The sequence below is a fragment of the Erpetoichthys calabaricus genome, chromosome 1 (assembly GCF_900747795.2).
Source record: "Erpetoichthys calabaricus chromosome 1, fErpCal1.3, whole genome shotgun sequence".
NCBI classification, from domain to species: domain Eukaryota; kingdom Metazoa; phylum Chordata; class Cladistia; order Polypteriformes; family Polypteridae; genus Erpetoichthys; species Erpetoichthys calabaricus.
The window spans coordinates 184,020,974-184,048,842 of record NC_041394.2 but is presented as its reverse complement, the minus strand read 5'-3'; the positions used below and the strand labels follow the sequence as shown (position 1 = coordinate 184,048,842).

Sequence of the window (27,869 nt, the reverse complement as noted above, 5' to 3'; positions counted from 1 at the left end):
CATCAGTATGTCAGAATCAATGATGGAGGCCTCAATTAAAATACAAAAGGCATTGGTATTGACTGGTTTTAATAGCAAACTACATGGAGAAAATGCAAGTTCATTTGAATAGTCCCGTAACAATAGGTCTTAATGGGATGTCGTATTGCCATTTTATCATAAGGGTTTATTCAGTGATCAACTGTGGACACTGCGGATGTTATTACTGAAAAATGTACAAAACTGAGTGAAACCCAACCGCTAGGGCACGTCTGTCACGACACATGCCGAAAACAAGTCAATAACAAACTTTTCCCGCTTTAGAGTTACACGAGACGTCAGCGTGCACAAACAATGTCCAATCCGCTTGCTCAGTTCGCTTTTTCGTGATTGGTGGCCCGTGCATGACGTCAGGGGTGTAAACACTTCTGTCGAGCGCTTTCTGCTGATTTTCAGTAGCTGCACATGTCAGGGTACGGTCTGTTTGTTGCTGTCTTATTTTCTGTTATGCTTTAAGTGAAGGGAGAGAACGCAAAAGAAACGGGAAACACGAAGATTTCTCATTTACAGATTGCAGTGAGTATTGCAATGTGAAAAAGTTAGTTACTGTTAGTACTATGCGTAAAACTATCAAAGTGGCGGGTTGTTTTGATATGTAAAACGGCCACTACGGTGGCGTATTTAGCTTTAACTGCTTTACTGTGCAAAATATGTTTTAAGTTAAAACGTAGAAAAAATACCTTTTATATTGATTTTGAATCACTATGTATTTCACCGTTTGTTTTAATAACCATTGAACACAGCAGGGTGTGGATTTGGTTTAGCAGCCTCGGGGCTGCCCTCGGGTGAAAAAGCAGATTGTGGTCAATGTGTGTGCATGTGTTTATTTTAATCCCACTGCAAGCTTTAAGCAGATGTACTTAGTTGAGTGTTTGCGAGTTACATTTGTCCAGCTGACTCCTGCGTCCTCCACTTCTCCAGGTTAAAGTTTCTTGCGACCTCAGCAGACAAAGTAAAAAGCATAAAAGTGGGACTTTGAGATTTGTGCAGGTAAACACAGTCCGTGTAGTTAGCGTCAGTGTTATGAGTAAATAATTAACGTGGGAGTGGCCATATCAAAATCTTGATCAGGTAATAAGACCTTCCTGTGGTAGTGCTTGTTTTTGTATGCTGGAGAAAAACAATCCAAACACGAATACTCTGTGTCCCCGGACAGCCGTGTGCAGCTCACGACTTTCTGTTCCGATTAGGTTAAGCCAAGAAGCAGCATGCGTCACAGATTGAGGTTTTTAATTCATCGCCTCATACTTCAGCTTTAGATTTTTACAGTCATCACATTGCGTCACTGAGGTGTTATTAGGATGTTGTTTCTTTTGTCACGTTTCATCCCAAAAATACAAGTGATTTGTCAAAGCTGCAGTTACGTTTTCAACGTCGTCCCACGTGGATCTTCTGGAAAATGGCGACAAGCTGTTTACAAATTTCACCTGCTATTGCTTCAAAAAAAAAAAGGTGTGTTTTGTTTTCAAAAGAAATCTCAGTTAAAATCACAATATTGCCAACAATTAGAAGGAGGGTACACAGTATTTTCAAGAAAATTAACTAGTACTGAACATTTGTGGGATGGATTGTTGCAATTTGGGATAGACTTCTCAAGTTACAACCATGCTGTTACCGTAGTAGCATAATATATAGTATTTTTAAAAGATCGGTCTGTTTTGGTTTTCAAAACTTGCAGAGATTCGATGTATTTGGAGGGAGGTTCCATATGCTTTTTTTTTTCCTTGTGTTGTTTTTTTTTTTTCTCTCTTCTAAAAAGAGAAGTGATTTAGTTCTACTATTTCAAGTGAGCAAATCGGTAGGAATATAGGCCGCACGTGCTTTATTATCCTCTTTTAAAAACAGAAATAAATTCATCAGTAATAACAAAGGAGAATTTAAACATTATTCTCCACCTCCGTGAAAGCATCCTCATAAATCATTTAACTGTAAAGGCAATTTCCATCTAGCTTACCAAGACACATGTGTTTTTTTTTTTTTTTTTTAAATGATCCCACATTAACAGAGAGATGGAAATTAGACTTTCAAATGGAGTTATAAATTCCTTTGTGCAGTGGTATGAATTTCACTTTCCTTGTGTTTACAAAACAGTTAAATTGCTTAAGAGGAAAATTTAAACTAGCTGTGACACTGAGTAAACCTCTGTGAATATTGACATGATGGACAAAAACGTTAATTTTTTGGGTTTGTAATGGACTAAAATGTCTTTGTGGAGTGCCTACTTGTGCACATGCTGCACCTTTTTTTGGGGAATCTGACAAACCTGTAGCTCTCACATGCTTTCAGCAATTTCAAAATACCTATGTTCTGTTTTCCTCTGGTTTTTGTTGCTCTTAGTTGATGCATTGGTTTGGACTTTTGAAATGATGGGCCAGAGCCTTCATCTGCATTCATTATGATTGAACCTACATTCGTGTATACATTTTGTGTACAAAGATTGGTTATACACAGTGGGCAACATGGTGGTGCAGTGGTAGTGCTGCTGCTTCTCAACAAGGAGAATGGGATTCATGTCCTGGGTTCTTGCTGCATGGAGCTTGTATGTTCCCTGTGTCTGCATGGGTTTTCTCCTGGTGTTCTGGTTTATTCCCACAGTACAGAGTCATGCAGGTCAGGTTCGACTGTCATTGCTAAATTGGCCCACGTGTGTGTTCTCCCTGCAGTGGGCCAGCACCCTGTCCCAGGATTGTGCCTGCCTTGTGCCCTTTACTTGCATAGATGGACTTTGGCTTCCTCATGAACATGCTCAGGATAAACCAGTTTTGGAAGATGGATGGGTTTATGGTTATAAATGGACTGTACCACCAGTTGTGTGCGATCTTCTGAACCTTTGTTAGCCTCCCTGTGTAACAGTAGTTTTCCAGCGTCTCCTGGATCACGTTTATCCCTTAGTTACTATTAAAGCAGGTTTGCAAAATGTTTTCACATTTGCAGCTGAGAAAAGGAATGTTTTTTGCTTTTATTAATCCTTAGATACAATAGTTTCTTTGATGTGACTCCTTCTGTTTAAAATAAATGCCCATGAAGTATATGATAACACATACAGCTACACAGATGAACCAAAAAAAGTATATGTTGATAGGTTTGCTTCATCTGCAGTTGATCTATGATTTACAATTGTTAAACAAGTGGATTAAATGGATGCAAGAATTTTGTTGTATTGTTAATCTACTGTACTTCATTAATCTCCAGGTTCTTTTAAGCTTCTAAATAAATTTACTTTGAAGAATCCCAATTTTTTTTTAGTTGTTGGGCAGTCATTTTCTAAATCTTGATATACCAACATATTTTTTATGGTAAATTTATTTATTCTTTGTTACAATTCCTCTTATTCTAGTACAGATTTCTGAGAATGAGAGCACAAAGCAATATCCAACCAACTAATATATTGACAATTGCATTGCAGAGCACTTTGAGGATCTCCAGTTAACCTAACATACGCAACATAAGGATGTGAGAGAAAACCAGAGTACCTTGCTTTCCGTGTGAAGAAAACCTTCACACAGTGAAGGACATAAGGAGATTGTGCATACTCTACTCATACAGTGTGCACATTAAAGCTGTGAGGTTGTAGTTTAATGGTTGTACCACCATGCCCTTAAACAGCAACTTATTAAATTATATGAAACATTACTTTTAAACAAAAATAATTTCTGTTTAGGATTTTATTTCTGTTTTCAACATTGAAAATACAAGGGTGGTAAAGATTAAATTGCATCCATCCATTCATCCATTATTCAACCCGCTACATCCTAACTACAGGGGTCTGCTGGAGCCAATCCCAGCCAACACTGGGCGCAAGGCAGGAAACAAACCCTGGCAGGGCACCAGCCCACCGCAGGGAGCACACAGACACACACACACACACGGGACAATTTAGAATTGCCAATGCACCTAACCTGCATGTCTTTGGACTGTGGGAGGAAACCCACGCAGACATGGGGAGAACATACAAACTCCACGCAGGGAGGGCCCGGGAAGCGAACCCAGTCTCCTAACTGTGAGGCAGCAGTTCTACCACTGCGCCACCGTGCCACCCTCAGATTAAGTTACACATTTTCTTAATTGCTAGTAATTATGGATTTGTTTCTGTCTTAATCACATATAAAGTGGTACATTTTTAACATCGCCTCAATAAACTTCAGCTTTCTAAGCTGGCAAGAAGGAAGACCGTTTATCCTGTTTTTTTTTTTTTCTCCTGTCTGAGTTCTGCACTCTCAACCATTTACTCAGTAACTACTAGACCTTCTAAGAATCCTCAGTTAGTGTAATCCAGCAAGTAACTTTAGTTTTATCATTAGCATTGTCTCTCTACACACTTTTAACCACTAGTAAATATTTTTTACTGATTTTAATTTGCTAAAAGAAATTATATGAAATTCAATAGCCTCCTCTTGTTTAAAACTCGAATTACTGCATGACAGCATTTTGAAAACAATCTGCTTATGTGTTAGAAAAATTATTGCTCACTGGTGAAAAAATAGCAAGACATTTCAAATTATTCACAGATTAAGTTACAGACATTTCCTGTTAATTTGAGTTGATGGAAATAAATATATAAAGTGTTGCAAAACTATAGATAGATAGATAGATAGATACTTTATTAATCCCAAGGGGAAATTAACATATATGAACAACTCATGTTTTTTTTCCCTTTGCCCTCTCAAAATACTACACCAAAACCCATTCCAAAGTCAGGTGCAAAGTCTTTATTATTACATTGTGTACCCATATGCCTTGGTTTCTGTCATGTACTTTTGTGTTTTTTGTCCAGTTTACAAGTAAGTGAAGATGTAAACTGTGACTGAATGTAGCCTTTAAAAGTTTCTGTGAATGTGCTCCGCAAAAGGGGAACATTTTATTTTTTCTCTGGATTTGTTTGCTTATATCAAATCAAAACCCTCTACCCTTTGTTTTGAATGTATGTGTGTCACCAATTAAAAGTATTACATTTTTTAAACCGGTTATCCAGGACATGGTGGCGCGTGCAGCTGGAGTCTATCTGAAGCAGCGGGCGTTGAGCAGGAACAATCCCTGGACTGGGCTCCAGCCAATCGTGCATTATTTTACTTGTATGGGTACATTTTATTTAGTTAGAATGTAATTACATATAAAGTATGAATATCTTTCGTTGCGGCTGCCAATGTCGCTTCGATACGGGCAGTTCTTACAAATTCATTATATCATCCTTGCGACTCTTTTTTTTTTTTTTTTTTGCACTTCGTGCCAGAAGTGATCCCGACTTGCTGTCGCGTGTACAGTGCACGTAGTCAATGGAGTTGCACCTCTTCTAATAATCCGATTTTGGGCAGTCTCGCAACAAGAAAGTCGTTTAAAAGAGAATTGCTCGCAGACCATTGGCAGTTGTTGTCCCGAATGCGTCGTAACTAAAAGTAACGCTCCTTTGTTTTCAGCGGTGAATGACTGTCAGTGGCCCTTTTGTTAACTTGAGGCGTGTCTGTGTTTTTTTTCCCTCCCAAGTCTTAAGCCTGTATTACAAGTTGTGCATTGTCACAGTGTGGCTTCAGTTGCGGTGAGGCAAAATATATTTGACGTAATTGCCTCGAGACTCCACGAGAGCACTTTTTTAAATGGCACCTTAAAGCAGAAAGAGTCATCCACGTATTCAGAGCATGCACAGCACGAGTGGTAAATCGGAGAAAGTATAGTTCCAACACATGACGTCAGTACAGTTACGTCTTTTAGTGCCTTTCTTTGCCATTTGCGTTTTTTCTTTTTGAGAATCACGTTCCACACGTACTTGTGTATCCAACACATTTTAAAAGTGATAAATGCATTTTTACATTCGTGCCGTGCATGTTTTTGCGTTGTGTATATGCAGAAGAAGGCTGATGTCCCAACAACTTTTTTTGCCATGATTTGTAGTGGATTTGGTACTAGCCAGCAATCGACATGCTTTTCCCAGCATGTAATTAGGTTTACAAAGCTCTGCGTCGAGACCGGCCATAAGCCAGCGGTTAATTTATTTTTATATTTATTTCAAACTAATATATGGCTTTATATAAAACGTTTCCAGAAGTTAAATGACCAAAGGCTAAAACGAGTCAATTCAGGTTTATTTGGCTGTTTTTGCATCTGGGAGGGGCGGCAAATTGGAGGCTTGTGTTGCACCCATACGTGCGCCGCGGCACATCTGGCTTTGTTGGTACAGTCAGCTGGCCCAGCAGTTCGGGTATAACCGCAAATGTGCGGAAGAAGTCCATCAATGATGGCAGTTTAGCTCTTACTCACGCAGTTATTACCAGTAGCTGCGTAATGCTGGTGAATCCACTTCGTAACAAACCGGGAACGGTCCAGTTACCATTCGGGAGGAAAGGAGTAAAATCAGATCTCGCGCTCCACAGCTGAACAGGTCGTTGCCCATTTCAGATAAGCAGAAGGTACTAACGTTTTGGCCCTATTTTTGCTTATCATTAAAGGACTAGTAGGTAAGTAAAATAGCATAGAGTTTTCCTGCATGTGGAATCTAGTGTTTATATAAAAATATAATACAGTATGTGTTGCTCTCCTTGTAATGACAGGAGAGCTCTGTCTTGCTTTCATGTACTGGATAAAGTACACGAGGGGAATTTGTGCAAGTGTGCCAAAATTAACATTTTTCAAAGAAATTTTGTATATTAGCAATTACTTTGTTGCCAACGTTTTTGTGACCATTTATTGACTAGTAAACTATTAGAGTAGCTGTGCTACTTAAAAAAACAAATGTTATAGTCTTAGATTCATCAGGGTATGATTACTTGTGTCTTTTTACATGTCATTTTTTTGTATATAGGTTTTACTATGTATTTACAGTATATAGTACATGGTGTTTCTTTAGAATTTTATAAGTCATGTACCTTATCTCTTTAAAAAAAAAAAAAAAAAAAAAAAAAAAAAGCTTGTTTAACAGCTTTTCATACAGATGGTTGGGAGACTTCCTTTTATCTTTGGGTAGAAGTAGTTGCACATGGTGATCCTGAATATTGTTCTTGCCATACTTTTTCAGTAAAAAAAAACGCACCTTTTGTGTGTCCTTCAAATGTCAAGCTGTAGCTGTTTCCATTCAATGTGCAGTTCTTCATTCTGAACACATCTCAGGAGGAATTTGCAGTGTCAAATATTAAGTTATTCAGAGCTTAACTTTGATGCAGCGGTGGTATTAGCTGACAGTTTCCACCAGGTACTGGGCAGACTATTGCCTGTTTGTTTTACAATTCTTAATTATACTCTCAAATTATAACAGTCTTGTGCATGCTTATTAAACTTACAAGGTTTGCCCTGATTTTGCCATAATAACTTCTCTTTACATACCAAATGGTAAATATTAAAATAATCTTAATCGCATTGCATTGTAGTTTTTAAAATATTGCTTTAGCCATACACAGGATAAATAAGTAATGGGAGAATGACTTATACTAATGTTATTTAAGCTTCTGAATAGGTAGTGTTTATCCTGATACTTGGTTTGGGAATAGAGTGAAGTAGCAGTTGTAGATAATATAATTTTGATGCAGAGCATAAACATGAATTTAGATAATATCCTCGTTTTGTCATGAATTATTCAAGAATAAAAATTCTTGGAGGATTACAGACAGTTTTAAACTATGCTGTCTGGTTGGGTTGTAGAACTGAAGGTGACCATCATGCATTCAGTCACGTCTACTGAGTAACTTGTTATTTTAGCACCAAAGCTGGGATTAGTGAAATCAATGTCGAAGCTAAACAGTCAGAAACTCTGTTTAAGTGCCCAATTGCGCATTGCCATACTTGACGGAGAAAGAAAAAGCAAGCAAATGCAAGTTCTCTAATGTAATTAAAATTTAGTCCTTTGCTTTAAAGGCAAGTAGGTGTCCGAGGTAAAAATTTGGAAACATGAAAGTTATATATTTTATATGAGTTTATAAAATGTGTTTGCCTGTTCAAACGTGTACTGTATGTGGTTTAGAGGGTAAAGTGTTAGTTTTGTTTGTGCTGCTTATGTATTTTAAATATATATTTTTGTGAGCTCCCTGAATAACCTTTTTGTATTTATGCTCAAATAGTGGCATTCAGTTAACATGTGAGTCTTGTTTCTTCCATATAGACATGGCTCCAGTAATTGATATGGTGCTGAAACGTGGAATCCCTTGCCTGGTGAGAACATATGGAACACTTGTGTCAAGTTTTGGTGTTGGGTTCAGACAAATCAGACCCATCTCGGTTCTGCCATCTGCCTCACAGAACTTTGGTGCAAAGGTTAGAAGTCTAATTTTTGTTTTTCTTGTGTTTTTTTTGCTGATTATTTTACATGTTTAAGCATTCCAACATTAAGCATAAATGTGGTAAGTGGAGGTTACCCAGACATAATATCCATCCATCTATTATCCAACCCGCTATTTCCTAACTACAGGGTCACGGGGGTCTGCTGGAGCCAATCCCAGCCAACACAGGGTGCAAAGCAGGAAACAAACCCCAGGCAGGGTGCCAGCCCACTGCAGGGCACACACACCAATCACATACTAGGGACAATTTAGGGGATCGCATATCTTTGGACTGTGGGAGGAAACCCACACAGACACGGGGAGAATATGCAAACTCCACGCAGGGAGGACCCAGGAAGCGAACCTGGGTCTCCTAACTGCGAGGCAGAAGCACTACTACTGCGCCACCATGCCGTCCAGACATAATACTGTAATAAAAATGAATGTACTTAAACACTTTCATTTATTCTATTTCAATTTAAGCTGTTTTATCATGCCTGCTAGTTATTTTTCTGATGTCTCTGTATAAAAAAAAATGTTTTCTTAATATCTATTGTGGATGGTTTTGTTCAATGGGTAAAGAATCAAATGACTTTAGAGAATGCTACAGTTTCATATTTTGAGCGGTACATGGAAGTTCTTAAGTACATTATGATGTGTAACACTGAAAATTATTTTGGTGAGAAAAACTTCAGAGGTTTTATGTTAAGTTACAAAAAACACTTTTTGAATAGATGTGTGTAAAAAATATATGCAGTTTTTTTTCCCCCAATTTCGTCATTGATCTACTTGCATATAAATAGATTATTGCTCTAATTAATACCTGTTAGTTTAAAATCTTCCTATAGATTTGGCATAATCTATTTAGAATAAAATGTGAATATATGAACGTTATACTTTAACAAGGTATATGCAGTATTATTTATACTTAAATAATATAAGGAAATGAGTCTTCCAGTACAACCTACAAATTGAATTAATTATGGCCATGAGATATTGCAAGCGAATGCCTCATTGGTCTTACAGTGCACTCATTTAAAACATTCTTTTAACAGTAAATGACCATTTCGAGTAGTTAAAAAGGACAAGGCTGAATTTCATAGTGAGACTGGGAAAAGCCCAAAGATGTAAATTGGTTTAGGTGCCTGTTTTTCTTTTAAAATTGTATTGAACAAATTTTGAAAAGCTTTTAGTAGATTAAGAAAGTATTTTAAAGAAATATTGCACCAAGGTATTGGTTGTTTTCTCATTTAAAGTTTTGTGTCTGCTAAAATGTGTGTGTGTGTATATATAAATGATTGCATTGAAATTATCTTCCATTAAGTTTAAAGGATTACTTGGGTGCATCATAATTAGAAGTGCTGGTTTTGGGGTCGTTCTTAATTCCACATACAGTACCATGATATCTCTTTTGCAGTAATATTTTTTCTGTTTTTTGTTTTTCCTCTTTAGTATTTCACAAGGTCTCGAACATCACGTGAACTTTACGCATCAGTTCCACACAGCAGACCTTCATTATTTGGGGCAGATGCATATAGGAGGCACTGGCCCTTTTCTGGGACAATTTGCCAGTCTTCCAGTTTTCACCAAAATACCCCTTCAGTGGGTGGGATAGCAACTGCTGATGTTCAGAAGGCGAATGAGACCAAGATGAATTCAATACGATGTTCCCAACACAGACAGGTGGTAAGTAGTGCCCAAGTGACTGCCTTTGAGTCATTACCGGTCTTTATAGTGTTACAGTCACATTAAATCCTATATTTTCAAACCAGCTTAATCCTGTTCAGGGTCATGTGTCCTGTCCCAGCAGCACTTAGTGAAAGGCAGCACCAGCCAGAGACTGGTTACCAGTTCATCCTGAAGTTCAAACCAAGGACTCTGGATGTGTGAGGCACTATCTGTGCTACTTTGCTGTCCAAAAATAAATACAATATTCTAAAACTTAGTGCGAGAGTCACAGAGAAGGTTTTGGTATATTAATAAGATGCAAGTATACAGTACAATGTCCTAATTTATTTCTGTATTTTTTTCAGCTAAGCGCAAAAGCACGAGAGCAGAGAGTTCCAGCAACAAGATTAGGAAGGCTTGCTAATTTTGGAGGTTAGACAAACTCTGGTGACTTTCATTTTATTTACCTTCATGTATTTGAAGTTTAGCCCAATCAATTTGTGGCACTTTTCTAATTAGACAATGAGCATTCTCTTCATTCCACTTTAATCACTTTTATCCTTTCACATCTAATTTTATGGAGCTCTAGTGGGAGTGTGTGATTTAATCCCGTTTATAAATATCCTGACGTTTATCTGAAATGGTTTGAAATAGGACTTGATCCTCATTAGTTGTTTTCACACAGGCACACAACTGTGTTTGTAATTGGGTAAAGATTCTCACCTTGGCTTGTTAACTGAGGTGCTGATCCTGCTAGAGGGTAGGATGTCATTTGTTAAGAGCTGGATAAACCTGCTTTAGATTATCTTAAAAGGATGCAAAGTTCACATCTATGCTATGTTGGGAGGCAAAAAAGTGCATGTTCCACTGTTGTTACTAAGGATAGATAGATACTTCTAAATACAAGTTTATATTGATACAGAACTTTTATCTGTCTGTTTATTTACTTGTTTGGACTGATTTATAATCGTGAATGACGACCTCTTTAGTGTTGTCTGGCACATATTCTGTGCCAATTCTTTTGTAACATCTGTGCAGTTCTCACTGCAAACTCTTACACAAAGTTACGTCTCCTTTGGTACTGGGTGTGTTCTTTGTGGTATTACACTTGTTTGCACAGGCTCTGATCCAGAGATTGCCTTATAGCTCAAGGTTGAAATATTGTTTACCTGAGTATCAAAGCAATTGCTTGATGTTAAAAGTGGGCTGGACACATGGTCACCTTGAAAGTATTTGTGACGTAGTTTGTTTTTTTTATTCTACCTTTATTGGACCTTTGTCCTGTTGTAAACCTTGAAAAAATATTTATCCTTTCACTTTGGCTTGGCTGATCTGATTAAGACTAGCATATTGTTGTTTTTTTTTACCTTTTGGTATGGCAGCTTTTTTTTTTTTTTTTTTTAATCTAAGCTATAACCCCAAGGTGCTGTTACCATAATTTGAATCTTACACTAATCCTTCTGTTGTAAAATGGATAAGTGACAACACAGTGGTTTACCTGTATATATTTGTCTTTTCCCTTAGGTCTAGCCGTTGGAATAGGTATTGGCACACTAGTTGAAGCTGCAAAGAAGTCATTTTGGCGCAGTGAGGGAGAAAATGGTGAGTATACAGTATACAGTCCTTGGCATTCATAAAAGAAAATGGGAAATCATCCCTACAGTATTTGAACCAGCATCTTTTTCAGTTACAAAAAAAAAATAGAAAAGATACACACTGAGACATGCATACCTCTCATTCAATATGCAGGTATAGACAGATGTTATTTATATGATTTAAATGGGTGTTTTTTTTAATATATAAAGGCTTAACTTCAACTGTCCTGCATTTTTTTTAAAACTGATTCTTTTCAGTATTCTTTTTGGAATTGGAAATTATGCAAAATAGGAGGTGAGAAATGTACTTGTGTCATGGTATTTTGTTTTTTGAATTAGTGAGAAGTTTCTTGGTTTAGGGTATAGAATATAGTTGAAACAATAGTAGAGCAGAATTCCACATAAAGTTGTAAAGGGAAAACTGAATATATTATTTATTCTTGCCAGCCATCTGCTAGTCACATTCATCCTTATGAAAACACTATTCCGTTTACCCCAATATAAAAAATGTTTTTGAGTGTTTTTTAAATAGATTTGGTTACTATGCAAATTTACCTGTTTGTCATTACCATGTGTGTGTATCTGTTGCTGTTTACAAAAATCATGAACTAGAATATTAATTTTTATGATTGCTACTACTGAATATTTATGTAGTTTGTTGCCAAATAGCATTTTCAGATGTTGTGAAGTGATTTATACTAGTAGAAGGTCTCTATTTGTCTGCAGGGCACAATGAACTACTGAGTGCTAGTAACATCCTTTCTGAATCCAATGCTGAGAGAATTGTAAAAACTCTTTGCAAGGTTCGAGGGGCAGCACTGAAGCTGGGTCAGATGCTGAGCATACAAGGTAAGACTCAAGGCCTTGCTGGATGTACTGTAAGAAGTTCAGATGTGACTAAATGGAAAACTGAACTTGATGGCATCATCTCAGTTTACTTTCCTCAGATCTCAAGCAAATTAAATTAACCTATACACGCATTGAATATGTGGTGCTTGATGTGGCATAGTGAACAATGAAGCACAAATGTAAAAACAGTTCACCATTATGATTTATTTTTTCTATTACAGATGATGCATTCATTAACCCGATGCTTCAAAAAATATTTGAGAGAGTCCGCCACAGTGCTGACTTCATGCCGACTAAACAGATGCTGCGTGTGCTAAACTCTGAGCTGGGGCCAAACTGGAGGGCAAAATTGGAAATGTTTGAGGAACGGCCATTTGCTGCAGCCTCTATTGGTCAGGTTCATCTGGCAAGACTGCATGATGGAAGGGAAGTTGCAATGAAAATACAGGTATGTGATGATACAGTAAAGTCTTCAGTTTTTTTTAGGAATGATTCTGTCCAAATATAGTTTTCATTGCTACCTTTTAATCTGCCTTGAGTTGTTATGGTCTGCTAATTGTTTAAAGAAACTCTTGCATTACCTTTTAGGCTGCTCAAGAATTAATTTTTTAACAGTTTTTCTTTTTTGTATTCATCATGTAGTATCCTGGTGTGGCACAAAGCATTGACAGTGATGTTCGCAACATGCTGGGTTTGCTGAACATGAGCAATGCTCTTCCTGAAGGTATGTATTTTATTATGCATTACTTTATCCATAGCAGTGGAAGTGATTGAGTTCTATAAAAGTGTAACATCATTCTAGTTTGTATTTTGTGATGCAGGGCAATTAGAGTGAATTGACTCTGGAGATTTGTTTTTAAGTAGCTTTCAAAATCCAGTGCAGGGGAAAAGGAGAGAGGGAGTTGGTACTTTTATCATTGTGATGTCTAGGGGGATAAACTGATCCCCTAAAACTGTCCAATGCGTTCTTCTGCTCTTTGGATCAATATGCATTTTTTTTTTTTTTTTCTGTGATCATTAGGCCTGTTTCCGGAGCATGTGATCGAGGTACTAAGTCGAGAACTCGCCCTTGAATGTGATTATGAGAGGGAGGCAGCCTGTGCACGGCAGTTTAGGTAGGTTGCACGAACGTAAATGCTTATGGTTCATAGTACTACTCTCAAAGGGTGAGCTTCCCCAAAATTGGTGACTCTTCATAGATACAAGTAACTTTATGATGGGAGCTACAGTATGTGACATACAAGCTACTTTTTCATGGGTTTCCAAATACTTCTCTTTATCGGCCACTTTATGAGGGAGAATAAAGTAATGCTTTGCTAATCCTGTCCCTGAAGTTGCCAACAAAAAAGCATCATAACTCCACTGACAATACTTTCATTATATGTTGTCATTGTGATGTTGAGATGAAATGTTGTGAAAACTAATATGAAGTAAACTGTCAGTCATTTTCTAACCTGCTTAGTCCTGAACAGGGTCACTGGGGGGTGCTGGTGGACAGGGCCCAAGAGGAAAACACAACCTCATAATTTAATAACTAAACAAGATAAAGCATGTAAATAGCATAAAATTGGACACCTATTGTTTCTAAGACGAACACAAAAGAAATAAATTAAAAAAAAAAAAAAGCCCAAACATAATAGTGATGATGCACTATCACACGGGTGGGCAAAGTCAGTCCTGGAGGGCCACAGTGGCTGCAGGTTTTTGTTCCAACCCAGTTGCTTAATTAAAAACCAATCCTTGTCAATTATTTAATTTCATGGCTTGCTAGTGCTTTAACTCTGCCATGTCAAGTCATTCTGATAGCCTAGATTTTTTTTTCTTTTCTAAGGATATCATCCAAATGATTTGAAGTCTAAAACAGGAGTTATTCTCAGTGCTTCACTTTTTTCTCTTCACTTTCCTTCCAAGTATTTAATTAAACCAAATAGTGCATGATGAATACACACAGGTGTCAATGGAAATGAGCTAAATGGAGAACTAGAACATTAGAACACTCTAGACGAGAACAGGCCATTCAGCCCAACAAAGCTCGCCAGTCCTATCCACTTATTTCTTCCAAAAAAACATCAAGTCGAGTTTTGAAAGTTCCCAATGTCTTACTGTCTACCACACTACTTGGTAGCTTATTCCAAGTGTCTATCCTTCTTTGTGTAAAGAAAAACTTCCTAATGTTTATGCGAAATTTACCCTTAACAAGTTTCCAACTGTGTCCCCGTGTTCTTGATGAACTCATTTTAAAACAACAGTCCCAATCCACTGTACTAATTCCCTTCATAATTTTAAACACTTCAATCATGTCACTTCTTAATTTTCTTTTGCTTAAACTGTATAGGCTCGGCTCTTTTAATCTTTCCTCATAATTCATCTCCTGTAGCCCTGGAATCAGCCTTGTCGTTCTTCTCTGGACCTTTTCTAGTGCTGCTGTGTCCTTTTTGTAGCCTGGAGACCAAAACTGCACACAGTACTCAAGATGAGGCCTCACCAGTGCATTATAAAGGTTGAGCAGAACCTCCTTGGACTTGTACTCCACACATCGTGCTGTATAACCTAACATTCTGTTAGCCTTCTTAATGGCTTTTGAACACCTTCGGGAAGTCGATAGCTTAGAGTCCACTATGACTCCTAAATCCTTCTCATAAGGTGTACTCTTGATTTTCTGACCGCCCATTGTGTATTCAAACCTAACATTTTTACTTCCTATGAGTAATACTTTACATTTACTGACATTAAATTTTATCTGCCACAAATCTGCCTAAGCCTGTATGCTATCCAAGTCCCTCTGTAATGATATAATGGATTCCAAATTATCTGTTAATCCACCTATCTTGGTATCATCAGCAAACTTAACCAACTTGTTACTTATATACCTATCTAAATCATTTATTTTTATATATATATATATATATATATATATATATATATATATATATATAATATAAAAAAACAGCAGCAGCCCTAGCACTGACCCCTGTGGAACACCACTCTTAACATCGGCTAGTTCTGATGAGGTTCCTCACACCATCACCCTCTGCTTCCTGTGTCTGACCCAATTCTGCACCCATCTAAAAACATCACCCTGAACTCCCACTTCTTTTAGTTTGATGCCCAACCTCTCATGTGGCACCTTATCAAATGCATTCTGAAAGTCAAGATAAATAATATCATATGCTCCACTTTGATCATATCCTTTTGTTGCCTCCTCATAGAATTCCAGCAGGTTAGTAAAACCCATGCTGACTGTTCAGAATAGCTCCTGTCCTTGCCAGGTGTTGCTCAGTCTTATCCTTAATAATTCCTTCCATTAATTTTCCTGTGATGCATGTTAAGCTTACTGACCTATAGTTGCTTGGGTCTGTCCTGTCACCCTTTTTATATAATGGGATGATATTTGCCATTTTCCTGTCCTTCGGAATCTCTCCAGTGGCCAGTGACTTCCTAAAAATATGTGTCAAGGGTTTGTATATGTACTCACTAGCCTCCTTAAGAACTCGAGGGTATATATTATCTGGTCCTGGTGAATTGTTTGGTTTCAGTTTATTTAATCTGAGCAGTAATTTCCAAATCCCTCGGTACCTCCTTAGTAGTCCCTGTTACCTCTGGGAGGTTATCCAATTGCTCACTTATAAACACCTCAGAAAAATGTAAGTTTAGGCCATCCTCTATTTCATTGTCTGTATCTTTTAATTCCCCTTTACTATTTCTGATGCACTTGACCTCCTCCTTGACTGTTCTTTTACTACTAAAATACTGAAAGAATCTCTTAGGGTCCTCTTTCGCCTAATCTGCTATATTTCCTCTCCAACTGTCTTTTAGTCTCCCTGATATCCTTCTTAATGGTTGCCCTCATGTTCTCATACACTCTACGATTCACTTTGCTATCATTAGTCTTATATACCTTTTATAAAGCAGTTTTTTTCCTTTGCAACTTCTTTTTTAACTCCACGGTGGATTAATAAAAGATTTTTTTTTAGTTTCCTATTAATTCCAAATTTAGGTATGCATCTGTCCTGCATTACATGTAAACCATTTTTAAACCTGTTCCACTGCTCCTCGACTGTCTCCACACTTAAAAGCTTATCCCAGTGTATCAGCTCAAAATTAGCCCTACTAAAGTTCAACTTAACAATTTTAGTCTTTGCATCTGCACTCTTAGAAAATACTGAGAATTGTATTATATTATGGTCACTTGACCCTAGTGGTTCAATCACCTCTACACCCTCAATTCTATCTTCTATCTTATTACAAAATACTAAATCCACACAGGCTTCACCCCTTGTTGGTGCTTTAACATGCTGTGTTAAAAAACAGTCACTGATTACTTCTAAAAACTCCTGCTCTTGTGCTCCTCCATCTGCAAGGTTATCCCAGTTTAATATTTGGATAATTAAAATCCCCCATGACTATAATATCTCCCTGTAAACCTATACTAAAGTAAGTAATAAGGGTTCAAAATCTTAACGAGCGAGACAACTAAAATGAAGCTGAAGTGTTACTTGAGCAATAAGTGCTTCTTATTAAGCAATTGGGTTGGAGCAAAAACCTGCAGCCACTGCGGCCCTCCAGGACTGAATCTGCCCACCCCTGCACTATCAACACCAGGCAGGGGTTGTAACGCCATGAAGCACGCTAATGAAATCCAGACTTTGCTCCGTAAACCTCACTTGAATAAGTCTTGTTTTCCAGTCAAGGTTCGGTCCATTCCATGAACACACACTGTTTGTTTTTTTTGTTACCTCCAAAAGTGCTTGGCCAATCCACGATTATGTGTGTACTCAAGAGATACGAGTAGCCCTGACAGCAGATAATTAATAACATCTGTCATGAGTCAGAAAGCACAGAGGTGACAAGTTTGACAAGTTATTCACTCAGTAAAGTGTGCCAAACTGGCTGCCTGGTTATTCAACCCTTTTTGTTCCTACCATACACAGTATTTTCAAAGCTGTTATCCTGCAATGAATTCTGGTTTTTGAGTTTATGTAACATTGACAGTTGAACAAGCAAGAAGTCTAATTGTTCTTTTTGTTCCTTTCTTTCTTTGGAGTGAGCTATTACGGGATGATCCTTTCTTCAGTGTGCCTGCAGTGATAGATGAACTGAGTAGTAAAAGGATATTGACCACTGAGCTGGTACCTGGTTATCCGCTGGACAAGGCAGAAGGATTGAGCCAAGACACCAGGAACAAGGTGAGCAATTACAAGAGCGCTGTTTGGTGGGGGTTCTGTAAACGACGTGATGGAAAACGAGACGCACAATTTCTTCTCCACTGATGAGTTTCCATGTTAAAATGAATAGTAGTCTGGGGCATGTATCTTATATGCATTTTAAATATTAAAGTGTAATGTTCCAAGCTTGACTGTGTATTCAGAGTATGGCCTTCGTATAAAACCTGTGTGGGTGGAAAGAACCAAGTTGTGTACAATAACATACAACTGCAAATCAAATTTGATATTTGATTTTTCTCTTCCCCCTTGCAGATCTGTTCTAAGATCTTGGAGCTGTGCATCCGAGAGCTATTTGAATTTAGATTCATGCAGACAGACCCAAATTGGTCTAATTTTTTTTATGACCCTCAGACTGGAAAGGTGAGTAGTGTCAATTGATGTTGCTAAAAATGTTTTGGACTTTCCTACGATTTAAAAACAAAAATGAATATGCATTCAAGTCATTCCCCTTGAGACATTTTCTTAATTTTTGGAAATTTTTGAAAACTTCCAAGAGTAGCCTAGCAGTTGAGTGCATTTTTAGCTCTTCCTCTTTTGACTTTCTTGTATACTTAGAGAAATGCTCTTTTTTTTAATCTCCCACCCCATTAGGTGGCACTGCTGGATTTCGGGGCCACCCGGGGCTTTGAGAGGGAATTCACTGATCAATACATTGAGGTAAGTGCTACCAGTCTGACCAGTTGCTTTGAATTAGAGATGTGTCAACCTCTGAATAAAAGAAGAGTGTCTTCATCTTTTTGTGTTTCAGTTTATTTATGCTTGTATTGAATTTATTTCACAGGTCATCAGAGCTGCTGCAGAGCAAAACAAGGAAGCTGTTTTGCAAAAATCAATTGATATGAAGTTTCTTACTGGATATGAAACTAAGGTAAGACTACAATTTTGGCTGTAGAGGCTGGTCTTGTTAAATGTGCATTTCAGGACAAGTGTATGAAATTTTATTTATTAAATGCGTCCATTTACTCAAACTAGGTTATGAAAGATGCCCATGTTGACGCAGTTATGATTCTGGGAGAGGCGTTTGCATCTGCTGTGCCATTTGATTTCAGCTGCCAGACCACTACCCGCAGGATACATCAGATTTTGCCAGTGATGATGAAATATCGACTCACCCCTCCGCCCGAGGAGACGTACTCACTTCATCGGAAAATGGCAGGCTCTTTCCTGATTTGTGCTAAACTGAAAGCGCACATTCCTTGTCAGGACATGTTTGTCCAAGCATATAAAAAATACTGGGGTAAGGAAAACTTTGTAGGTGAAGCACAGAGAGCAGCAGTGAAAGTAGGAGCTCGAATCTGAAGAAATACAGGACTGGCTTTTGGTATTGAGTGCTTAATACGTAGGCTCAAAGAGTAACTTTAGTGGAGAAGTTGAATTTTGTAACTGAAGTGAGGATGTACAGGAGTGCCACCACAGTCTAGTTCCTTGAGCTATAAACTGGCCAGCACATCATTTTGAAGTGTAACAGTGATACCAACTGAACCTGAATTGTCATGAAGTGTTGATTCCAGTTTGATTTGCAACTTAAAGTTTGAACCAGGACCAGATGAGCGGGATACTTCACTTGTGGACCATTTATATCTGTCTGGAAGGGACATCTATTTGGGACCTTGAAAGTTTTTTCATAGTTCTACATTCTATGAAATTGTACAGACAGATTTTTTTTTTGTGTGTGCGTGTTTTAGTACTTCCTTTGCAAAATTATGTTATACATTAGAGCATATTGCTGAAATGAAAGAATTATTTGCACTGTCTTCTGCAGCTTCTCCTCGATTTTCTTGGAGAAATGAACATTTAAAAGATTTTGCCATTCCATGTTTTCCAGCAGTCAGGTGCAGGTTGCATTTTCTGTGTAGAATTCTGCTGCTTTGCCTCTCTTGTATGTGTCTCTCCAGTTTTAGGATTTACTTTAGATAGGACCACAGACATTTCTTCCTTCACAGTCTTGGTTCTTACCTTTTTAATGTATTTATCTATATGAAGGCAGATATGACCATTCTAGTCTTTACAGAGTGCAATCACTTTACGTAATGTTAGGTGTTTAATAAAAATCCAATCAGAATGGCTGTTAGGATTTTGTTTCCAACTGGGGCTGTGTAACTCCATCTCGAGATTTGTTTGTCTGCAAATCAGGAAGCTGTATCTGTAGGGGCAGAACAGTTGGTGATTTAGAGGAAGCTGAAGCTTGGAAGGAGGTGCAGAATCTTAAACTAGTTTAGATTCCATTTTCCATTAATATTTCAGTAAGACATGACCTGAAATGGTGTAACATATTCTAAGGATTTGCATCCTTAAAACAGAAGAATGCAGTTTGCAAGGAGTTTTAGTCTTTACACCCACCAGGACCTGATGTCCATCAGGCTAAAAAAAAACAAAAAAAAAACACCAGGTTCCATTGTTAGGCCACTGGTGGCTTTAGTGGAATTCCACTAGCAGCTCAGCAGACCTATATAGTGTGCACAATCACAAGTGCATCACACTCCTCTTTTTCATTCTGAAGGAAAAGTAAATGTAATACTGAAAACACTCCAATCGTTGATGTGGAAAGCCAAAGAAAATTTAATTTAAAGTTTTTGTGCAATCCATGTCCTCATTGATAATCATGAAATTTCTGTTGTGGATGCAAATGCTGGAGCATTGGTACCTTAAGGATACAGAATGTACGTAGTCGAAGGTTAGTGATGTGTGCTAGGCTTGTTATGCTGTAGGATTGTGTTGCAAGGAGGATGAAGAAAAAGGCATTGAAGATGGTACGAGTAGAAATGAGTGGGTTCAGAAAAATTAACCTATTTTGTACAACTGTAAATATTTCCTTTTGTAATAAATAATTTTTGAATAAAATGTTTTTTTTTTTTTTACTCTGATTAGTAAAATTGCAGACCGTGTGTCCTAAACCCATCATAAGATCATCCCTGAGAACAGCTAATCTCGGTACGTGTTTATTTAATAAAATCGGTCCACTGTGTGTGCTGAACTAAGGCCGTCATTGGAGTGTGCAGCATGGAGCTGGTGAAGTTGGGTACCAACTGAGCCCACCATGTGTGCAGTGGTGAATCTAAAACAGTGAGTACACATACAGACATGAAAACACCTATATGCAAATATATGAATTGGAACCATTAGCAAAGAAGGAAATCCTAAAATACAATAGCATAGCATGGCATCAATCCAGATATGAATTGAAATGCACCATGGGTGTCAATCATATTTAACTGTGTCTGAAACTGATATGCAATGCATGTAAATTTTGATATGTCAATTCATATTGTCCTGTGCAACATGGGGGAAACAAAAGGAAGGATTGGTATTCACCTTCTTGGGAAGTTTCACATTTTATTCTTATACAACATTGAATCATAGTAGATTTAACGACTTTTTTTGACATGGACATTAAAAGAGTCGTTTTTCTGTTGTTCAAAGCAAATGCAGATTGCTGCAAATTGGTCTAAATTAATCCCAAATATAAACCACAACCTATTTGATCACACAAGTGTGTCCTCGTCGAGTTGGTATGGAGTTGATGCATCTTTGGTAGTTTGCCTGCACAGGTCTTTCTATTGGCTTTGCACAGCCGCACATTGCAGTTTTTCCCCATTTTTCTTTGTAAGACATCTCGAGTGCTGTCAAGCTGCATTGTAGATCACGAATGAACAGCCTTTTAAAAACCAGCCACACATTCTCGATGGCACTGAGATCTGGACTTTGACTCAGTCACTCCAGAACATTCACATTATTTGTTGTTTTGAGATGCATTTATGCTACAGATCAGGGGCCTCATGTATAAACGGTGCGTACGCACAGAAATGTTGCCTACGAACGCTTCCACACTCAAATCGCGATGTATAAAACCTAAACTTGGCGTAAAGCCACGCACATTTCCACAGTACCTCATACCTTGGCGTACGCAATTTCTCCGCTCGGTTTTGCAGACTGGCGGCACCCAGCGTCAAAGCAGTGCTACTGTTTCTCTGTGGTCACCCTTTCTTTCTTAGACCCATGTTCCTGACGTGGCTTTATAAATACACTAATAAACAATATGCAGTTAATTTCAGTGTAATGCAGGGGTAGGCAACGTCGGTCCTGGAGTGCCACAGTATGTGCAGGTTTTTGTTCCAACCCAGTTCCTTAACGAGAACTCAATTATTGCTGATGAAGCACATATTGCTTAAGTGACATTTTGATGCTTCATTTTAGTGGTCTCGCTTGTTAAGGTTCTCCAACCTTAATTGCTTATTTCAATCTTAAACTGCTGCATTCAGTGTTTTAATTGCTCCTTATTAGCAGTAAGATGTAAAAGACAAAGCAGCCAGCAGTTCTCCAGCTAGCTTTTTTCCAATTACATCTGTGTGTGTTCATCATGCACGGTTTGATTTAATAAAACACTTAATAGAAAAATGTGACAGACTGAAAATGATCTGTTTTAGGCTTCATATCATTTGGATGATATCATTGGAAAGGAAAAAAATCTACGATATAAGAGCCTTACATTGCACAGACTAACAAGCCATAAAATTAAATAAGGTCTGAGATTGGCAATGATTGATTTCTAATTAAGCAATTGGGTTGGAATGAAAACCTGTAGCCACTGCGGCTCACCAGGACCGACGTTGCCTACCCCTGGTGTAATGCATCTGATTGTAATTAACCTGCAGCAATATAATGGGCCAGGGAATAGCCATAGTATTCCAAATACCATAACTGCTTTAGCGTTGTAACTCTCACTGCATCTTCTCCTTTTTGCTGCTCCCGTTAAGGGTTGCCACTGCGGATCATCTTTTTCCATATTACTCTCACTGCACCACTCGGAGTATTTATATCACTGTATCTGAGTGGGGAATCACAGCAGCAATTGATCGGAAAGAGAATTATCGGTATACAGTTTGAAGTACACACTACCTCAACCACGGCAAAAAGCGTCAAAGCCTTTCCTGTACGGACCTCGCGTTTCAGAAACAGTTTCATCCCAAGAACTATAAACGCACTCAATCAGTCCATCAAGTGCTCCTTGTAGAACTGTTTGTACTTACAAGTACAATCACCTCACTGTAAACTTGCACTACAGTTATAATATTGCACAACCTGCGCTACTTTATAAAGCGCGTATGATGACAATATCATTTTTAAGATGAAATGCAGCAAAATATGTTGCTTATAGTATACAGATAAAACTTTAACTTCATTTAAATAATCTATTGTTAATAATTAAACATGTGAGGACACGGTGCCGCAGCGCTAGCTAGTTCACGGATAGCTCCTGCCTTGCGCTGTATTCTTGCTGGTGCTGACGCGACACTGGAAGGATAGACGAATAGAATAATTAAACATGTACTACGTAGATATTTCAATGTTCCTTAAAAGTTTTGAAGAATCAGCATTCTAAGATTACAAATGGCTTAACGTCTATTACAGAGCTGATTGTGTGGCGATTGGGTATTTGGAGAAAGAAAAGTACGTTTGAAAGAGACAGTACTTCTGTAATAAATTATTTCATCGAAAGTCGCACATGGTGCAGCAAGCCTCTTGCGTGAGACATGAACAATCACTGCACCACCGTGTTCCCATGTTTAATAACATGCTTTCATTCCTATCATCATGAAAATGATATCACGTATACATCTCAGTATTTTAATTACTCAGAGAGCTGTAATATCACGAATGTAATGGATTCTGTGTCCTGTCGGAGAAAGAGAAAGAACGGAAGCACGTAGTGATTCACACACACAGAGCACATAGAAGATCAAATACAGAACAAAGCATTTAACGTGCTACTTGAGAAACTAGTAAAATAAACGATATTAAGATGAAGTTGATGATGTTCTACTTTAATGGCAAAATAAACTACGTGATTAAAGTGGAAATTTCGAGATTAAAGTTGACATTTCATGCTTTTTTCCCCACTGTGTGCCTATTTTTTTTTGTCTGTACCCTAATAAGCTTTCATATGACACTCAGACGGTGGGCTATGACTTGCCTTTTCATGGCGACTTTGATATACGATTTCTTTTTAATTTCGGGCACTGTGCGACTTTGTGAACTTGATCTTTCGAGTTTCTCTGAAACTCTGTCACTCGATCAACTTTCTTTTGTTGATTATACCACTGTTTAAACCAACCAATAGTAAGTTTTTCCTTTGCCTCCACTTGGTATTCGCTGAAATTCTTATATTTTCCCCCATGCTTTTCCCATTGTCTTTTCACAGAAGGCTATTTATATCGATTTACATATTCAAAGAGGCGTAATTCTGGGAGGAGTTGGGGTGGGACAGAAGGCGCATGCACGTGCGTTACTTTTCACGCTGATCGGGATTTATGTAGTGGAAGAACGTGAAAGTTTGCGTGGGCACAGATTCCTGCATCTGGATTTTTCTGTGTGTACACACAATCCCGCTTTTGTGCTTACGCCAGTGAGGTGATTGTACTTATAAATACAAAAAGTTCTACAAGGAGCACTTGATGGACTGATTGAGTGCGTTTAAAGTTCTTGGGATGAAACTTTTTCTAAAACGCGAAGTCCGTACAGGGAAGTTTCTGAAACGTGTGGCCGTGGCTGAGGCAGCGTCTGCTTCATGCTGTATACCGATAATTCTCTTTCCGATCAGCTGCTGCTGTGATTCCCCACTCAGATACAGTGATATAAATACTCCGAGTGGTGCAGTGAGAGTAATATGGAAAAAGATGATCTGCTGTGGCAAACCTTAACGGGAGCAGCTGAAAGAAGAAGATGCAGTGAGAGTTACAACGCTAAAGCAGTTATGGTATTTGGAATACTATGGCTATTCCCTGGACCATTATATTGCTGCAGGTTAATTACAATCAGATGCATTACATTAATAAACAATATACAGTTAGTTTCAGTGTATTTATAAAGCCGCGTCAGGAATGTGGATCTAAGAAAGAAAGGGTGACCACACAGGAACAGTAGCACTGGTTTGATGCAGGGTGCCGCCAGTCTGCAAAACCGAGTGGAGAAATTGCGTACACCAGGGTATGAGGTATCGTGGAAATGTGCGTGGCTTTACGCCAAGTTTAGGTTTTATACATCGCGATTTGAGTGTGGAAACGTTTGTACGCAACATTTCTGTGCATACGCACCGTTTATACATGAGGCCCCTGTTCTGTTCAGAATTTCACGGGCGGCCAAGGTTTGCTTATTTTACTATTCAATTATATTTCACTTTCAGTACCTGAAAAATGCATGTATCAATGTTTGCTTTTGTGATGTGGCTAATGTTTTGCCTGTTTGCAGATCCACATGTTGCTGCTGGCAGAACATTATATAGTGGTAACTGGGAATAAAGCAGTAAAGACTGCATATTATATGTACACACGTACAAAGAAACATCACCACCCACAAACACAAATAAAAACAATTTCATTGTAATGGTTCATTTATAATTCTAAAAGATGTAAAAACATAAGTACAGTAGTACATTCTCTGGATAGGAATTTGGAAGTTTTTAACAAACGTATTTAAAAAAAATTAACTATGAAATATGTCAGTCAAAAAAATAAAAATACTCATTTAGATATTTATATAATAAATTCCCCAGTATAATAAACATAGACCATTTTATATAAATTGCACTAGTAGAAGTTCAGTAGTGTTTTTTTTTTTTTTTCATTTTGCCCTTTCTGTTCTAGCAAATCCAGATGTTTGACGTAATACTCGCTGACTTCTACTCCAAAGTACTTTGTGTAGCCCTCTGGCTGAATGAGCTAAAGTGGCAGATCATTTAAAAAGATACTAAACATGAACCCTCTTCATATGATTGAAATTACATGAAGAAGATAGACCAGGACATAGCCATATCACAAGACCAGTGAAGAAATAAAATCTTTGGCATTTTGTAACAGTATTTGTGTTCTATTTACAATATATAAATTTGAATGAGTGTATGTATTTTCAATATTTGAGACATGGCACAGCATTCCCTCTGGATTCTTTTGTAACAGTCAGCAGGTAGAAGGGACAGCCATTTCCAGAGTTCTCCAATAAACGGCATGCAGCATCTTCCTGAGTGAAGAAACAGTTGGCGCTCTTGATTGATGGATGCCGTCATTACAGCGACTCACCACCACCACTTCACCATAGGGAAAAAAAGACACCACACTGGCGGTTGAAGGCCAACTCATGTCAAGATAGCAGATAAAAGATAAAGTAAAACAGCAACAATTGTTGTGACACAAGGACCAGCAATTACTCCTTTGTCTTCAAAGATGTTTTCGGTTTACCCTGCAGTGTGAATACAGAAAACTGTAAGATGCAGTCGATAAATAAAAAAAAAAAAAAAATGGAGCGGTCTAGATACTAAATGAGACATCAGTAAGCAAGTGCTGGCACTTCAGTCTTCCCACTGTCTTCAGCTAAAGTCTTCATTGTGAACATCTTCACACTTAAGAATAAGATCGCTACAAAATCTTCTCACTTTTACTTGAAATATACTTTGTATAAGCCAGGAAGAAAATGAATGGCAAAGGTAACAACTTGTAGGGATAAAAGTTGCAGCACTGGCACCGCTACACTCATTGCATTTGTGCTTTGAGGCCCCTGTTATTTTGACTTGAAGTCCACTTTGAAAGTGTCAACTAGTTGCCATTAAACAACAAGATAAAGTTTGGGGGGAAAAAAAAAATCCATCTGACATGAGTCAATTTGCAACGTAATTGAACAGAAACGTAGGGTGTACTTCTTATACAGCAAATAGTGTACTCTTGAAAGTAACAGACGTTAAAAAAGGATCCAGCAAATTATAATTAGATCAGTCTTCTGAAATAATAAAAAAAAGGTAAGCAGTAGCCTGGTTTCTTTACCCCCATTACTAGCGGGTTACAAAAATGTAACAGAGTTATTTTTGCTGCTGAGAAAGGTCCCATCAGCACTGGCTGAGTCACTACACAAACCATTAAATATCCAGCATGGAGGCAACTGCCAGCACTTTGGCCAGTGGTATCCATACAGACGCTCTCAGTGGTCCCAGAAGTATGGCTGCATCCATCTGTGTGAATAACTTGAGGCTCACGGTTGTAAATGCTTAATGAAGAAAAAGACTGTAGTTCACTAATAAAGGTAATGTGGACATTTAAAATAAAATAATTCCTGAAATTCTGCATGATATGATATATCACATTTTGCATAGTACATTTCATTAACATTTTTACAACTATAAAAATTATTTTAAAAGTTTTATGCTTTAGGAAAATATTCACATAATTGCACTTATTATTATTTAACAAAAGGGATATTGACCTTCTTTAGTAACTGGAGACTGGTCAAGTAGAATCCGCAAATGTAAAAAACTTATTCGACACTGCGGAAATGAGCTTGGTAATCTCATAGTCAGATGAGGAGTAAATGTAAAAAAATAGTGTGCCATCTGTGCTGACCTGTTGACGAGGACACCAGAAATGACTCATTCTGTAATGTGATGTTGACCAGGCACTTAAAAGCACTGTTACAGACTTTTTCCATGTTAAGTTCAAAGAGCTCAAAGCTACAAATGTAGAAATCAACTCTCAAAAACAATTAAAAAAAGTAAGAGCCCAAAATCTCCATGAGTTTTGTCTTCCTCTTCTCTTGCCAGCTTCAGAAAAGCAATCCAGTCAGCCGATCTTGCAAAAATGGCAGTGATGGCGATGCAGAGAAGATTTTGGCACACGGGAGTTCTGGCAGAGCTTCTATTTTGGGACTGGAGAGTCTGCCCTTTCACTGGAGCTGCGGGATGCTCGGAGATGTTGAGTGTGGCCTGAAATCTAGACGAGGGCATGGAAACAAGCAAGCAGGTGGGTCAACATCACAGATGGTCATTGTTTTCATAATAAGCATTTTCAAACCCAAAGTATGCACTAAAAATAAAAATGGCTACTATAACTACACCATCAAATGCACTGGCTTAATAAAATGCCGGACTTTAATCCCATTCTTAGGAACCCAAACACAGTTTTTTTTTTATCCATGGTAGTTAATGAGGAAGAACAAACAACCTTTCCTCAGTATTATTCACTTTTATAAAGTTTCTACATAAACCCAGGCAGCAGCTTCATGGTGCAATAAAAAATGTTGCTCAATAATTGCCACTTCACTTTTATAACATCCGCAAAGGGTGAGGCAATCAGGAGACCTTACAACAGCTTTGGAATGGCCCAGGCTAACATCTCTTTCACACCAATAACACATTATTTTGCAGCATGAGCCCTTTCATAGTTAGGTGCTATGGAAATGCCCACAAAAAGAAGACCACACTGCATTTACATAAC

At 38.0% G+C, this 27,869-nt stretch overlaps 2 protein-coding genes across 4 annotated transcripts in view; one reads left to right on the top strand and one right to left on the bottom strand.

The window, feature by feature from the left end:
• Positions 1–248: 248 nt before the first annotated feature.
• On the top strand, positions 249–20,457 carry LOC114642569 (atypical kinase COQ8A, mitochondrial-like). 3 transcript variants are annotated; one of them, XM_051922963.1, is made up of 15 exons: positions 249–452; positions 8,123–8,274; positions 9,732–9,965; positions 10,313–10,379; positions 11,472–11,549; positions 12,269–12,391; positions 12,613–12,839; positions 13,034–13,115; positions 13,413–13,506; positions 17,436–17,577; positions 17,869–17,976; positions 18,208–18,273; positions 18,398–18,484; positions 18,589–19,779; positions 20,061–20,457. In XM_051922963.1, the coding sequence occupies exons 2-14, from the start codon at positions 8,125–8,127 to the stop codon at positions 18,913–18,915; spliced, it is 1,785 nt and encodes a 594-aa protein (XP_051778923.1). In that variant the 5' UTR covers positions 249–452; positions 8,123–8,124; the 3' UTR covers positions 18,916–19,779; positions 20,061–20,457. The 3 variants fall into 3 exon arrangements, with proteins under 3 accessions (XP_051778923.1, XP_051778920.1, XP_051778922.1); XM_051922960.1 differs by having other exon boundaries at positions 405–555; XM_051922962.1 differs by lacking the exon at positions 249–452 and adding an exon at positions 6,469–6,488.
• A 4,528-nt stretch (positions 20,458–24,985) lies between these two features.
• Positions 24,986–27,869, bottom strand: part of LOC114642571 (serine/threonine-protein kinase MRCK alpha-like) — a 141,338-nt gene continuing 138,454 nt past the window's right edge. The window contains exon 34 of the mRNA XM_051927174.1: positions 24,986–27,365. Coding sequence (XP_051783134.1) covers positions 27,291–27,365 — 75 coding nt within the window. The 3' untranslated portion in view covers positions 24,986–27,290. The remainder of the gene's footprint in view (positions 27,366–27,869) is intronic.

Coding starts and splice junctions, on each gene's coding strand:
- LOC114642569 (XM_051922963.1), top strand. CDS start 8,125: ATGGCTCCAGTAATTGATATGGTGCTGAAACGTGGAATCCCTTGCCTG. Junction 9,966..10,312: donor GTTCCCAACACAGACAGGTG/GTAAGTAGTGCC, acceptor TATTTTTTTCAG/CTAAGCGCAAAAGCACGAGA. Junction 17,977..18,207: donor ATGACCCTCAGACTGGAAAG/GTGAGTAGTGTC, acceptor CCACCCCATTAG/GTGGCACTGCTGGATTTCGG.